General features: G+C 36.7%; 1 protein-coding gene across 4 annotated transcripts; it reads left to right on the plus strand.

The window, feature by feature from the left end:
• Positions 1-1,408: 1,408 nt before the first annotated feature.
• On the plus strand, positions 1,409-14,057 carry LOC127424939 (guanine nucleotide-binding protein G(I)/G(S)/G(T) subunit beta-3-like). 4 transcript variants are annotated; one of them, XM_051670508.1, is made up of 9 exons: positions 1,409-1,502; positions 3,615-3,707; positions 4,015-4,160; positions 4,906-4,969; positions 7,066-7,222; positions 7,333-7,399; positions 9,538-9,739; positions 10,269-10,485; positions 13,185-14,057. In XM_051670508.1, the coding sequence occupies exons 2-9, from the start codon at positions 3,651-3,653 to the stop codon at positions 13,289-13,291; spliced, it is 1,017 nt and encodes a 338-aa protein (XP_051526468.1). In that variant the 5' UTR covers positions 1,409-1,502; positions 3,615-3,650; the 3' UTR covers positions 13,292-14,057. The 4 variants fall into 4 exon arrangements, with proteins under 4 accessions (XP_051526468.1, XP_051526469.1, XP_051526467.1 ...); XM_051670509.1 differs by having other exon boundaries at positions 1,433-1,502; positions 3,618-3,707; XM_051670507.1 differs by lacking the exon at positions 1,409-1,502 and adding an exon at positions 1,509-1,659.
• Positions 14,058-16,163: the final 2,106 nt, after the last annotated feature.

Here is a 16,163-nt window from a genome sequence, read left to right on the forward strand (position 1 = left end):
CTAAACACTGACATACATGGAAAGTTTCCATTTATGCATTTGACCAAGGATGTACCAAAATATTAAAGATTCGTGGGGAAGAAATGTAAGAATGTAAGAATCAGTCATTGAAAAACCTTTATTGATCAACCACTATTCATAATATTGGGGGCATCACCTTCAGTGTCCTTTGCGATTACGGCTGTGCTCTAGGAGATCCAATAGAATATCACATTGGATCACTAACTTCACTTAAAAAGCATGCCTAGACAGTTCAGTTTTGCTTAAATTGCAATGTGAGATGTTAAAGACATTACTCAAGCCATTACTCAAAACAAAGACTGAGCCAAGACATACTGTTGTTAGCTCGGTGATAGAACGAACACTGACAACCCCAATTTGGCAGATGCTTTTACCCAAATCTTTCAGTATGTGTTGACCCTGAGAATCTGATCCATGACCTTGCTGTTGCTAGCACCATGCTTTACCATGGAACATAATTATAACACCACCATCTTATCTTTGGAACTTTCATCGGTTTCAACACTTTCATTCCTCTGTTCTCGGTGTCACCTGTGACGTCTGCTCCATGGATTCACCTGCTCTAATTCCTTAACGGGATTGCAGATTCCCCGGATATCCACTTAGAGTCTGATTAAGCGAGCTCAAATCATTAGCTCTGACAAACCAATTCAAACCCCCTCAAACCCAATGCCAAAACACAGGCCCCTTCTCCTTTAGCATGTATCAAACCACACCTTTAGCTTTGAAAAGTGATACTATTGGTCAAATGTGAACTTTGTCAGTTAGATGAAACATTGAATGGATTGCCACCTTAAAGTAATATATATGCCAAAATAAGGTTGATTTGCAAGAATGCTTCAATGTGAAGACCTTTCTCAAGCCACTAGCGAAAATTCTTCTATTTTGCATTTTTCAAACGTAATACATTTTTTAAATTACAAATTATATTGTCATCATATCAATTTGGTATGTTACCCTTTTACTTCAGTGACAGTATGCAGTCAAGCTGGCATAGACTTCGCAAGTTGCAGAAGGTGTGCAAAACCGATGTTTTGAGAATGTTCCAAAGAGCATCTTGTGTGCTTCAACGAAAGCAAAGAAATGTGACCATTGGTCAAAACATAGTCAATGTCACAAATTTGCTTACATTTGAGTTGTGACATAGAAATGGTGAAGAATCTTAAATATTCCTTCTGCATTTCACGTAACAACTGTGTTTTAAATGTTTAAAAATCCTAAAACTTTCCGTTGCTTTCTGCACTCACTCTTGTCGTTCGACACCATAACCTGATTTTCCATTCCAATTGGTTTACCTGTTCCTCTCTCTCTCTCTCTCTCTCTCTCTCTCTCTCTCTCTCTCTCTCTCTCTCTCTCTCTCTCACCCCTTTACCCTTTCTCTGTCCATCTTTGAGCTTATCCTTTCATCCCTGATATCCTTCATCCCCTGCAATCCTCATCTGTTCCTCTCTCGCGGAAGAAGAAAGAGAGAGTTTTCACAGGTAAGTTGCATCCAGTCTGTTGGGGGAGCGTGTGAGAGGCACAGAGAGATTGGAGAGTTGTCTTGTGGACTAAGAAATATAAAGACAGAAAAAAAAGGATTGTTTAGAGTGACTTCAGAGTTATAGAGAAGAAAAAAAAAACTTTCTGGTTAGAGAGGTGAGTTTTTTCCTGATCATCGATTGTAGTTTTTTGTTTGCATAAAAATTGTGAAATGCATTTCAAATAACCAACAAATACATACCTAAATGTTTGGTTTATTTATGCATTTCCGTGCATTCTGCATTCATAGAAAGTGAAAATACATTTTATGGACATCGCCACACCTTTATGGTAATGTACTTTTATTGATCAACTTGTAGCTTTTGTACCACACTACTATGAAAGGTTACTCTGCACCAACTTTTTAAGAGTTTAAATGCTCATTTTGATTTAAATGTTGGTATTTGAACCCTGGACAATCACACAACCAGTGCGTTCAGGAGGGCATGTTGAGGAATTGGAGGTCATTTCAGCTATTCTTTGATGCAGTCCTTTGGTCTTTATTTTCTGAACTGTTCTTATATTCTTTGTCAGATTAACAAATCCTTAAGCTGCTTTTTGGTGTGTAATCAAACAGACCTTCAAAATCTAGCATTCTTCAGGTCTCATCGTACATGTAGGTGTACATGTATCTTGAACACTTTCTTACCACAGAAAAGCTGTCACGTCAGAACATCCCCCAAGACACCCACCACATGTATGCCCTTTCCCTGTGTTTTTGTCTTTGATCTCTCTACCCCAGATCTCACCTGATCCTGCAGTAAAAGCAGTCGGTAATCGGATGTCAGGAGATTTTATACGCCTCCCCCATCAGCTCCTGCAGGGGCTTAGACTTCTAGCCCTCCTCTACATATATAACAAAGCAGTTGAATGAATGGAGATTACATAATATCTTGCAATGATTATATGACTAATTGATCATCAATTGCAAAATGAAAGGCTCGATTTTGAACACTACAAGTAAATTACTACAGAGAAGTAGGCAGTAGCAAGTTAACTGTGAATTAGGTTCATTTGGATCTCAGTAGCATGACAAGGGTGATAATTCCTTGTCATCTCCTCTGTCCTCCCATTGTGAGAGCAGCATTACTCAGATTTCAGGTTAATTAGACAAGGCCAGGCCTTGATTGGAGTCATTGTCAAGACTCAAGACTTTACCTAATGAGAGTTAGGTTTAGAGGTTGTTACCTTTCTTTATTTTATTAAATTGATGGATTTTCCAATTATGGGTGTTTTAAAATCATAAACTAAAGGCCACATCCACACTAATCCATTGTTTTCCAAAGTATGCAGTTATGGAGAGCGTTTTTGAAGGTTTCGTGTGTGGATGAGAGGCGTAAACATGGAAAATTGTTGCGATTTCAATCTAAAATGTGTTAGTGGCCGAAATGATACGTTTAGGTGCCATTTGAGACTTTATGTAGTCAAATACATGCTTCAGTAAATGCCTCTCAGCAATAGTTGGTTCATAAAATACTGTACTGATATACCCAAGCTATGTTGCTTACAGATAGCATGTTTAGCAGTTTCTAGCAAACATTATTGCACTGATTCTTTAGGGCATGGCTTATATAATTGCTTACTCATCTTTCCAATTTTCTAAACGAACAATGTTGTTGTTGGTTGTATAGTTTATTTTCGCTCTACAGCTTTTGCACAGTGCAAATTTGTATTTGATATAACAGTCTAACTGGTAAGCATGAATAACTTGAGATATCACTAAATTCACACTCAATGGATGGCCAATGAGTTGTTTACAATGGGCTAGAAGATTGGTTCAGTATAAAGTCAAAAGACGATTCATAAAAGTTGTAATTGCATTAAAGTTGTGTCTCAACTACTTTAATATCTGTACATCTTCAATATTATGACTTGAGTCTTGATTCCACATGTCTGATGATGTAATAGTCACACATATGGCCTAGTTCATGGCCTGTATCAGTCTGCCAGGTACTAATCCTTATCATATTTACAATTTATTCACGTAAATTGTATTCGATTATTCAACATTTTTCATTTTGCCTTTTTTTATTTTTATTTATTTGTCATTTTTATCTTCTGATTGCTTCCAGCAGTTGTGTTTGTAAGCAGCCCGATCAACAGCCGCCATGGGTGAAATGGAACAGATGAAAAAGGAGGCCGAAGCCTTGAAGACACAGATCGAGGTAAAGTTCTTATATACTGTATACTGGTGTAAAGTGCTTTTATACACTGAAACCAATAGTAAAAATTAATTAGATGCAATATGGGGTTCTGTAGCTCATCTGGTAGAGCTTGGCAACACCTTGGTCATGAGTTAAAATCCCTTCAGTGCATACCTTCAATGCATTATAAGTCACTTAGGATAAAAACATCTACCAAATGTACAAATGTAAATCTGATTGCAAATGCAATCACAATCTGTTACATTTGACCAGAGTAATAACATTAATTATAGTTAAAACTAATATAAAATATTTGTTCCCTCTCTAGGCTGCTCGCAAAGCAGTCCATGACACAGATATGGCTGCTGCCGCTGCTGGGGTGGCTCCTGCCCCTCGGGTCCAACTCAAGACCAGGAGAACACTGAAGGGACACCTGGCCAAAATCTACGCCATGCACTGGGCTACAGACAACAGGTAAGAATATCTTACCAGTTCGCTGTGCTTGGTCATGCTACACTGTGGATGTAATCAGTACTTTTTTGCCTCCAAAAGTCCTACCAAGTGAGAGTTACATTGTGAATACTAAGAAATTAAAACTATGATATAGTTGATGAGAAAGTGTAATACATGTATACTGGCTTTGTCATCAAAACATGATCTGCTAAACCAGGTTAAGAGCTCTTATACAGAAGTCAAACGCACCTTGTGGTCACCTTGAATTAGCTAATTCTTAGTTAGATCAATTAACAGAGTCAGTGGCCTGACTTAAGCCTCGCCATTTTCAAAAAGGTAGCCTACTCATCCATGTCTGGGATACACTAAGATTCAACTGCATTTGCAGTAATGTATTTATTAGATGTTAGCTTGGGAATAGCAACTTCTAAAAAGATTGACAGCACTGTGTGAATTATTTGTTGTGCCCAAAGTAGCTGACTATAATACATTGTGGCATGCATTAGAAATTGAAAGCCATCTATTAAAATACATGGATGACATTTTTGTTACAGTCCAAAAAATGTAAATAACTATAACAAGCGTATATACCTGAATTTTTGATTTCTAATGCAATGGTTGCAAACAAAACCAAGAAAATTATATACATTCGTTGTTGTATAATGTTGTACACATGCAGTTGTTATTTGTACAGCTTTATATCTAAAATCAGCTCACTAGATTTAGGTTTATTTTTGGCTAACCGTTTTTTCTTTGATGTCTTTAGGCTAATGGTCAGTGCATCACAGGATGGCAAACTCATTATCTGGGACTCTCACTCTGGTAACAAGGTGAGACTGACTGACTCAGATTCACTTTCAAGGGAAGATTTCAGGAATCATCATAATATACACTGGGGGCCAAAAAGGAAATTGGTACTTTTATTTACCAAAGTGGCATTCAATTGATCACAATGTATAATCAGGACATTAATAATGTGAAAAATTACTATTACAATTTGAAAAAATGTTCAGAACTTCTGAAACTACTTCAAAGTGTTCTCATCAAAAAATCCTCCACATGCAGCAATGACAGCTTTGCAGATCTTTGGCATTCTAGCTGTCAGTTTGTCCAGATACTCAGGTGACATTTCACCCCACACTTCCTGTAGCACTTGCCATAGATGCGGCTGTCTTGTCGGGCACTTCTCACGCACCTTACAGTCTAGCTGATCCCACAAATGCTCAATGGGGTTAAGATCCATAACACTCTTTTCCAATTATCTGTTGTCCAATGTCTGTGTTTCTTTGCCCAATCTAACCTTTTCTTTTTGTTTTTCTGTTTCAAAAGTGGCTTTTTCTTTGCAATTCTTCCCATAAGGCCTGCACCCCTGAGTCTTCTCTTTACTGTTGTTCATGAAACTGGTGTTGAGCGGGTAGAATTCAATGAAGCTGTCAGCTGAGGACATGTGAGGCATCTATTTCTCAGACTTGAGACTCTGATGTACTTATCCTCTTGTTTAGTTGTACATCTGGCCTTCCACATCTCATTCTGTCCTTGTTAGAGCCTGTTGTCTTTTGTCTTTGAAGATTGTAGTGTACACCTTTGTATGAAATCTTCAGTTTTTTGGCAGTTTCAAGCATTGTATAGTCTTCATTCTTCAAAACAATGATTGACTGATGAGTTTCTAGAGAAAGCTGTTTCTTATTTTGCCATTTTTGACCTAATATTGACCTTAAGACATGCCAGTCTATTGCATACTGTGGCAACTCAAAAACAAACACAAAGACAATGTTAAGCTTCATTTAACGAACCAAATAGCTTTCAACTGTGTTTGATATAATTTCTCAAGGATAAGGTGTTGGAGTGATGGCTGCTGGAAATGGTATTGATGCTGGCTACCACCCCTGGAGTCGCGAGTTCGAATCCAGTGTGTGCTGAGTGACTCCAGCCAGGTCTCCTAAGCAACCAAATTGGCCCAGTTGCTAGGGAAAGTAGAGTCACATGGAGTAACATCCTCGTGGTCACGATTAGTGGTTCTCACTCTAAATGGGGCGCGTGGTAAGTTGTGCATGGATTGCGGAGAGTAGCATGAGCCTCCCCTTCCTGTGAGTCTCCGCGGTGTCGTGCACAGCGAGCCACGTGATAATATGCGCGGATTGATGGTCTCAGAAGCGGAGGCAACTGAGACTTGTCCTCTGCCACCCGGATTGAGGTGAGTAACTGCACCACCACGAGGACCTACTAAGTAGTGGGAATAGGGCATTCCAAATTGGGAGAAAAGGGGATAAAAAAATTAAATTAAAATAAAAAAGTACTTTTTTCAAATAGTGATGGTGCTGTTTTTTACATCAGTAATGTCCTGATAATACTTTGTGATCAGTTGAATGCCACTTTGGTGAAATAAAGTACCAATTTCCTTCCGAAACAGCAAAATCTGTACATTATTCCAAACTTTTGGCCGCCAGTGAATGTATGCTATGCTATGCTAGCTAGGTAATTAGCTATAGCTATTTTTAGCTTTACATCACACTATCGCCTACTAAATTTGTAATCCACCTAATGAATGATTCCTATTTTAAGCTCCTCCAGTGATGTATTTGATTTGAATGTTTTTTTAGATATCCCTGTTTTATATAACTCCCTACTATACACCAAGATGATATCAAATATTCAAGATTGGGGGATTTAATGTTAAAGTTTACGATTTGGTCATTGAAAAACCCATATTGATTGACCACTATTCTGAATATGAATATTCTGAATATCTTCTCTATAGTTCTCTGTTCTCCTCTGTATATACAGGTAATGTAACCATCAATATATCATTTTTCGCTCTATTATCAAGATAAAATCCTCCATTTTAACAACATCATCTTAGCTAACTTCTAATCAAACACTTCCTGTTTACCTTCAAGGAAGCAATGAAATGTCCCTCTTTCTTCAGATCAATGCTATTCCTCTCAAGTCCTCATGGGTGATGACCTGCGCATACGCTCCTTCTGGAAACCTTGTGGCCAGTGGTGGTCTCGACAACATGTGTACTGTCTACAACTTGAAGACACCCGTAGTCAAGACTGTGAAAGAATTGGATGCTCACACAGGTTTAATATACAAGTCTTTAGAGAATTTTACTTTATTTTCTTGCATGCTTTGTAAGTAGTACTCTTGAAGATCTCTGTTATGTAATTAAGTTGCTCTCTATATTTTGTAGGTTACTTGTCCTGTGCACGCTTCCTAAGTGACAGTGATATTATCACTTCTTCTGGTGATACCACATGGTAAGTAGTAAAGCAACCCTTAGCATGTGACAAGTAGCATAGAACAGTGGTTTTCAACTGGTTGGTCGAGACCCAAAACACTACGGAATCCCTGAACCGCAAGGTGGAAAAAAAAATCACTACGTGAAACAAATTTCTTTGGTGTGTTAATGACTTCCTGAGCCTACTAAAAATGTCATACAAAAAACACAAATAAAATATCCGCAAAAAAAAAATCTCTAATTTTCTTTCTCTGAAATTGTTTTCTCCTTAAGAAGCAACACATGAGAAATAATTTTTTTCTTGCTAGCTAACAATTAGCATGTGGTACCAACCTCAGCCACAAGGTGCCACTATCAGTAAGCATGAAATCTTTTTCTGACAAGGTGACAGAATGTAGTGAATGTGGTGAAAGAGAGAAAAATCAGAGAAAAAATAAAGAAAAATACAATTTTCAGAGAAAAAAAAAAACATTTTAGAGAGGAAAAAAGTAGCCAGAGGAAAATAAAAATGGCAGATAATTTATTTTTTGTTTTAGGACATAAGGCACTAATACACCTAAAAACAAATGTGGAGTGTTTATTTGCACCCCGGTAAACAGCATCTGCCAAACATAGCAGCTATTTGCACCCCAATAGTCTAGTGGAACCGCTTTGCGCTTTGTCCCACTCTTTTTCCCATCCGATTTTCTGTTTCCATTCGTAATATTTCCTTTAATACTACTTAAAATAAGATAAAAAATTAATATAAATGTTGATTTCATCACAGTGATTTGGTCACGGTGAATGTAGGGGAGTGCAGAGAAGAGTTTGATCTGGAGGCGTGGCCTGTCGATCGTACTCGTTCCCACGGCTCGGCATCGCTTGTGTGTAGATTGCATTACTGTATTACTAATATTGTAGTAACCATGTTTTTTGGCAGAAACCATTATTTTAATGCAGTAATTAAAGTAATACAGTAATATGGTGGTAATATAGTAACCATTGTTAATTTTGTGTTTACTGTAAATTTACAAAAAATACCATGGCGAAACCATGGTTACTGTAGTAAAACCAAGGTTATTTTTTCTAAGGTACGGTTTAGGTTAGGTTTAGGGGTAGAGGTTTATGTAGTGTGTCTGTGGGACTCTAAATATACACAATAAACACACTGCGGTAATGCCCATAATGTATTTTGGTATTGAAATATGGGTGCAAATAGTATCTGACACTATTTGCACCTGGGTTGGGGTGCAAATAATATCTGCCATTATTTGCACTGGGGTGTAAATAGCAGATACCATTATTTGCACCAGGGTGCAAATAGCATCTGCCAAAAACAAAATCCCCTAGTGAACTTTTTTTTTTTTACCTTGCATTTCAGGGCTTCCGTAAAAAACTATGCTAAATGCTAAGCATGAAATGTAACTAATTATATAATCATGCATAGTTAGGTTAGTAAAATATACAGACTTATCAACTTTTAAATGGTGGGAAAAAGGCTGCCCATTTTTGTTGTTGATGCCAAAGACGTTGGCGTAAATTCATCTGTCACTTGGTAGAAGCTAGTCAGATTAGGCAGATGTCAACATGGCAAGGTTGCGTGGCCTGCACCCAATCAAACTTTTGGCACACTTTCATCTCTCATCTGACTGTAATATGGCTAATACTAATACAGTTTTTAGCCTAATGGTTGTTTCCATGTGTTAGGCTGGTAAATCACCCTTTTGCTATTACGAAATTGTCAATTTTCCTATTCAGTCGATGTTAATTCTTTTGTTAACTATTTTCCATATTGTTGGGCCAGTGTAGTTCATGGAAATTGAATAATTTCAGTGTTTGAGTTTAAGGACAGTTTTGTTTACTTTTGTATGATTAGCCATTTTGGTAGTGTTACCACTTGACAAAACCAGTTAAGATCCACTGGCACAGAATATGACTTGCATTGCAGTCTGTTTCTTAGCGTAACATACTGATTGCAATTTTTGGCTTTGCATTTAGCCAAGCAATTAAAGGGATAGTCAACCCAAAAATTTAAATTCTGAATGTTTATTCACACTATAAAAAAATCTAGTTTTATTTTTTATTTTTTTATTTTTTCAACATAACTCAGGTTCTGTCTTCTTTCTTATCCCCATCTTTCTCTCCTTGTTTATTTGTCTTTTCCCTCCTCTCTTCCAGTGCTCTGTGGGATATAGAGACTGGCAAGCAGAAAACAGTGTTCTTGAACCATATTGGTGACTGCATGTGTCTTTCACTGTCTCCGGACAATAATGCATTCATTTCTGGTGCTTGTGACTCTCTGGCCAAGCTGTGGGACATCAGAGACGGCCAGTGCAAGCAAACCTTCCAGGGTCACACCAGTGACATCAATGCCATTTCAGTGAGTTCATCAAATACATCTGTTTGATGTAATACAGAGAAACTGCAGAAGAGGGCATCACAGTTATTGTTATCTTTGGCTTTCCCTGAGGAGATTTAGGTTGCTTAGAGGTTGCTTAGAGGTCAGAAGACATAATGGAGTTGTAATTTATGTTTAAGTATCAACTTTGTCTCAGATGTTTCTCCTTAAATTTCTTAAGGGAGGTCAAAATACTGTGGATAGCATCAGATAATTTGTTCTGGGAAGAATTTGATGAGAAATAATGAAATCTCTGAGTTTTGATGGCAGATTTTAGTATCTTCTGATAGTCTCTCAATTTGAGATATTGTTAAGATCTTTTCTGAAGCTCTAGAGGAGACACCTGTGAGATTACTAGAGTGTTTTTCTCAGGAGTTACAATCTGAGAAACATGAGAATTAAGTAAAAGTCTTCATTTGCTTTCTATTTAATCTCACTATGTCTAGGTGAAACATTCATTGATAATGATATTAAAAAGATCTAATTTATGATGTTTATCCTTTTTCTTCAGTTCTTACCCAATGGTAATGCAGTTGTTACTGGCTCAGATGACTGCACATGCAAGATGTATGATATTCGCTCCGATCAGGAAGTGATCAGCTACCAGGATGCTCAGCTGAACAGCGGCGTTACATCACTGGCTCTGTCCATCTCCGGCCGTCTCATCTTTGCTGGTTATGATGACTTCAACTGCAATATCTGGGACTCGCTAAAGGGCGAGAAAGTGGGTGAGTTGGAAAAAAACAGAGCACGAAAAGTGGGATAGAGTGTTGATTAATCAAGCTAAAACAGAGTCTCTTTAAGGCTAGTCCATATACTTGGCAGCCATCTTGGCAACAGCCATATGTAGCCATAGAATATGTATGTAATAGATCGTATTCATATGACGTCACGACAAGCGCAATCGCCATCTTGTCTGGATGTTTCTCCCATTTGTATGTGTTCTTCTGTTCCATCTTGGCCCTTTTTCTTCTTTTTTTATTTTTTATTTTATCCCCTTTTCTCCCCAATTTGGCATGCCCACTTCCCACTGCTGACTAGGTCCTTGTGGTGGTGCGGTTACTCACCTCAATCCGGGTGGCGGAGGACAAGTTGCCTCCACTTCTGAGATAGTCAATCCGCGCATCTTATCACATGGCTCATTGTGCATGACACCGCGGAGACTCACAGCATGTGGAGGCTCATGCTATTCTCCACGATCCACGCACAACTTACCACGTGCCCCATTGAGAGTGAGGATCACTTAATCGCAACACCCCATGTGACTCTAATTTGGTTGCTTATGAGACCTGGCTGGAGTCACTCAGCACACCCTGGATTCGAACTCACGACTCCAGTGGTGGTAGTCAGCGTCAATATTCACTGAGCTACCCAGGCCCCCAATGAATTGATTCTTGAATTTACAACACTAGCATTCTGTACTTTGTTTACATAGAGCAGTCTGGACATGTAAGCTTGTTTTTAGGCTCTTATTTATTTAATACTCCAAAACTATTAAGTGTTTGACCATGTCTCATTTATTACATTTGTTTTCAAGTAGACAATGTTACATTCAAAGTAATACAAAACTTGGCTTGGTCTCATTTTTTAAGTCCGGAGTAAACACTCTCAGGTATTGTAAATAAAGCACCATGTATCAGCGAAAACAAAGCTATGAAACTATGAATAAAGTGACCCTTCTTGATTTATAAATATGATATGCTATGAAAGCATAAAATGACAACAAATATAAAAGTAATAATTACACAAGAAGTTTATTTAAGCCCGTTTTTCTTACAAATTGGAAGGATCCAATCCACAGTTAAGTTTATCTTCAATGTAACACCTTGGTGAAATATTATCCAGCATTTCTGTATAAACTTAAATGTTTTTGCAGTCACAATGTTTCAAAATTCTTTATCTTGTTGCTAACGGAGAAACACAGTGCTTTTATTTAGCAGTGTCTCCATCCATCATAGTTTGATGACCATGTTTGATGATGTAATCAAATACTATCTATAGACATGTAAAAGTACACCTCCTATTCACTAAAATGGGTGAAGACCGAAATATCCTAAACTGTTTTTAAAAATTACATTTACAAAATTACAATACAAAAAAAAATTATATTTACAGTCCTGATGACAATTTGTCGACAAGTACGTGTACGCAAATGCGAGTGCTTGGCCAACGCGCCGTCTGGTTGAACATGCCTAAAGTGCATTTTTGCGTTACTGTGGTAGTAACAAACCTCAAGGGGGTGATAGAGTTACGTTTCAAACGTCTGCGCCATTAAACTGGATGTGTTATTATGCAGGTAAATTAATATATTGACTCTGACTTACTTGCTCAGCAATATTCTCTACAAAGTGTTACTCCGCCATGACAGTAGTTGAATTAAAAGAGATAACTCACTATATAATCGGACAGTTCACACTAATGTCGGCTATAGCGCCCCTTGTGTCAACATTAAGACTGCAGCATGTAATTGCGTTGTGTTATGAATTGTGGTTTGACACATTTTGAAACGCAACAGTGCACAAAATTGAGCTTGCATAGCTTGAAGCATATTCGTTTACGTAGAGTATGTTTCAGCCTTCATTCACCATGGGTTCCCTCATGAATTTCCTTTTTTGAAGCTATTGTGTGCTTTTAAACCATAAGTTACTAAAAAGTACTGCATAAGTACTATAATGGTTCTCTGATTCACCATGCATGTAAGCACACAACACCTTTTGGAAGTTGTGGAACCCTTAAATGCCTAAAATGTGAATATTTAAACAGTGCCACTCTAGGTGAATATAGCAGAACAGGTTCTGATGGGTCACAGACTGGACTATTATTTTTTAAATTTTTTAGGGAATCAGAGGCGCTGGAATGCCGTTCCAAAGTCCTGGAAAGCCATTCCGAACTGTTCCGCCCCAGTTTAACTCCCGGTTATATTCCTTGTTTAGCAACTTAAAAAAACAACAAGAAACAGCTGTTTTCTGAATCCACATTTGAAGTTTGACTGTGTGTAATATGTGTTGTAGAACGCCTGTGAAGTAATGTTAACCACAGACCTTATTTTACTCATGAATTGAAAACTACTTAAAAACACTTTTGGAAAAATGTTGAAAATGTTGAATCCATTGGTTGAATATGCTAATTCTGCTCTGAGTTTAACAGCTGATGGTATCATAAATTTAGACTTTTTTAAAACTCAACGCAAAAGAAGTATTTTTCAGCTAATGCGCATTTTTTTTAAATAGAAGAAAAAATAAAAGAAAGAAAAATGCATGTGATGTCTGTCGAAAAGACTAGTGGCTTTTTTAACAGTAAAGTTAGACTTTCACTCCTACAGCCACCATATTGAGTGATGCAGTTTTTCAAGTCTACTTATAAATGTGCAAGCAGTAATTGGGCTATTAAAGTTCACATTCTTATTTATTCTATTTCTGTTTTTTAGGAGTGTTGTCTGGCCATGACAACAGGGTGAGCTGCACTGGAGTACCAGCTGACGGCATGTGCGTTTGCACTGGCTCATGGGACAGCTTCCTGAAGATCTGGAACTGAGCCGAACCTGGAGCAAAGATCAGGAGAGAATGAGAGAGAAAGAACTGGTAAAGACTGAGTGAGAGAAGATGGAATGAAATGGGGAAATTCCAAGCAACAATGAATCTCTTTATCTCACACAAATACATAAACATCCACCTGTATATGTGTGTGATTTCTGGACGACTGGATTTTATTAGAGTATATAAATGGAATATGTAATTGGACAAATATAACACAGGAAGACTGCATAAATGCGATCATAACATGTAATCACATAAATTAGTAACAAAGTCACACTGGAAATCAGTAAGTTGACTTGCAATAGGGGTTTATTGACAACATAAAAAAAATGAAATAAAAAAAACAAGAATTTAAAATATAGTATTTATTTGTCTGTTAAAACCCTCTACTATTAGATTTGTGTGTAGATTTCCATTTTCTAGATGCTATAATAGAATGCAGAGTAACTGTACAGTGATTTTTTGCAACACCCACACTGTCTTGACTGTCTGAGATCCAGTATTATGGCTCTTTGATGATGTTGGCAACAGTAACATGGCATACAGTGAAAATAAATTGATTTCTACGGACTTCCCTTTACCAAACTTCACAAAGCTCTCAATTTGACAAAATGAGGTTATACTAAGAGATACAATGTCTTTGAATCTGTATTTACTTCTTTCATCATTTAATAGGACTTTTACATAAACGAAAGTTCATGTTGAATATTGCAGTGGCTACTTGATACCTTTCTAATAAACATAGTGTTCTGCATTAAACAATATTTCTTGGTTTGTTGTGTTTTTATGCTGAGCTGTTGTTACTACAATAAATAGTGTTCAATAAATCAAAATGATTTTATACTGCATCAATAGCACTATTGATTGTTATTTCCCTTTAACAGTTAAGAATATATGAAGAATAGAAAGAGTTTGTGAAAAATCCAGTGGTTAAAATGAGAAATAGGCCCCCAAATTATGTTTTTTGTTAAGTTCAACAATGAATTTGATCTGGTTTTACTAATACTGAATTAGAATATCTCTATAAAGGTGCATTGCAACAACAGTCCAGCACTAGAGCGAATCTGTGTGAATATTTTTTAGTTATCCAGAATTTAATGTGTGGTCATGAAATGATAGTAGTATTCATCATAGTCTAAATGTAGCAACTTACAGGGCCTCAAATCACAGGCTTTTTAGCCTATGATTGTGAAGTCACATTGTAAACTTAATGCTGTTAAAGGAATATTTTGGGTTCGATTAAAGTCAGTTTCATGGACAGCATTTGTGGCATAATGTTGATTACCATAAAAATTAATTTTGACTTGTCTCTCCTTTTCTTAAAAATGAATAAATATAAATCAAGGTTACAGTGAGGCACTTACAACTTAAGTGAATGAGGCCAATCCGTAAACGTTAAAATACGGTTCAAAATTATAGCCACAAGACATAAACTATATGTGTGTTAAGATGATTTTATTGTTATAAAATTGCTAATTAAAGGTGCACTCAGTAACTTTAGTCTTTGTGTCATCTTGGACTTACACTGACACCTAGTGGCTTGGATGCAGCATCATTTAAAATCAATAGTTTTCAGTTTCAGATGCCATTGTAGAAATGTAGTATTCACAGTCAGCCATGATTACTTTAATCAATGAGTGAAAGTGTCAAATAACAGGACGGTTACTGAGATTAAGCGAGTAGTATTCGGCTGGTCATGTGATGCTAACATGGCAGCCCCCCTGTGTGGACCCTCTCCATGTGGAATAAAACAGCTTTTATAAGTTTACTGATATGACTGGAGTCTTCATTTTTTCTTCTCATGATTTCCTACATATATTGCAAATACACTGCAATTCATGTCTTTAGGAGTTTGGCTTTTTTTAATGAGGAAAAAATTACTGAGTGCACTTTTAACCTTTTCTGTGTAAAGATATTTCCAATTTTACAACTTTGTTGGTATGAAAACATAACTCCGTAAACCCTGTAATCCCACAAAAACGATGATTTAAACAATTTTACAGCTTAAATAATACACATGTTTTAACAGAATTATTCTAAGTGCTTTTCTAAGATTATAAGCTTCACATTTCTGCCTTTTTTCTTTTTTTCACTTAAGAAGGAGGACGTACACACTTACTCTAATCCACTTTCAATGGAGCTTTTCCAAGAGAAATGTCAACCAGACCTGAAGAATTGAAGACTGGTTATTGACTGTTAATGGCAAATGCCTGAGATTACCCTGCTTTGATATAGGACTGTTCACATAAGGTACAAAAAGCAGCTTTGGAACAATATGTGATATAATATTGAATTGAATAATATAAGCATCATAATACAAACATTCATGGTGAATTCCACAAGAAATTGTGTTAAATGTATTGATAAAACACTTCACACTGAAGTGTAAAAATGTATTAATATGATATTAATTTATGTTAATTCTAAGTCTTGGATTTCATATATAGAGAAGGTTTAATGCTGTAGAGTGATATTATGGACAAAAAAAGTAAGTAAATAATAGTAATATGTAGTTATGTGTATAGATATATCTATTTAACTATTGATTGATTGACAGAATATTTATATAAATATATTTATTTAAAAAAATTAAATATTTATTTCATTATTTATTTTTTTATTAACAGTCAGATCCGTGAGCCCATAGCAAAGCGATTCTAGTTAGTTTTATCTCATGAATATTAATTAGGCCATGGTGACGTTCTTCGGATTCCTTCTGCTTAGTTTTTGAATATTAAATAGGTTGTCCTGACGTTCCATGAAAATCGTCCTATGGTGAAAGCTCAAATCTTAAATATGAATTAGGCCGTGGTGACGTCCTTCGGATTCCTTCCGCTTAGTTTTTGAATATTAAATAGATTGTCCTGACG

Source organism: Myxocyprinus asiaticus, chromosome 34, assembly GCF_019703515.2.
Source record: "Myxocyprinus asiaticus isolate MX2 ecotype Aquarium Trade chromosome 34, UBuf_Myxa_2, whole genome shotgun sequence".
NCBI classification, from domain to species: Eukaryota; Metazoa; Chordata; class Actinopteri; order Cypriniformes; family Catostomidae; genus Myxocyprinus; species Myxocyprinus asiaticus.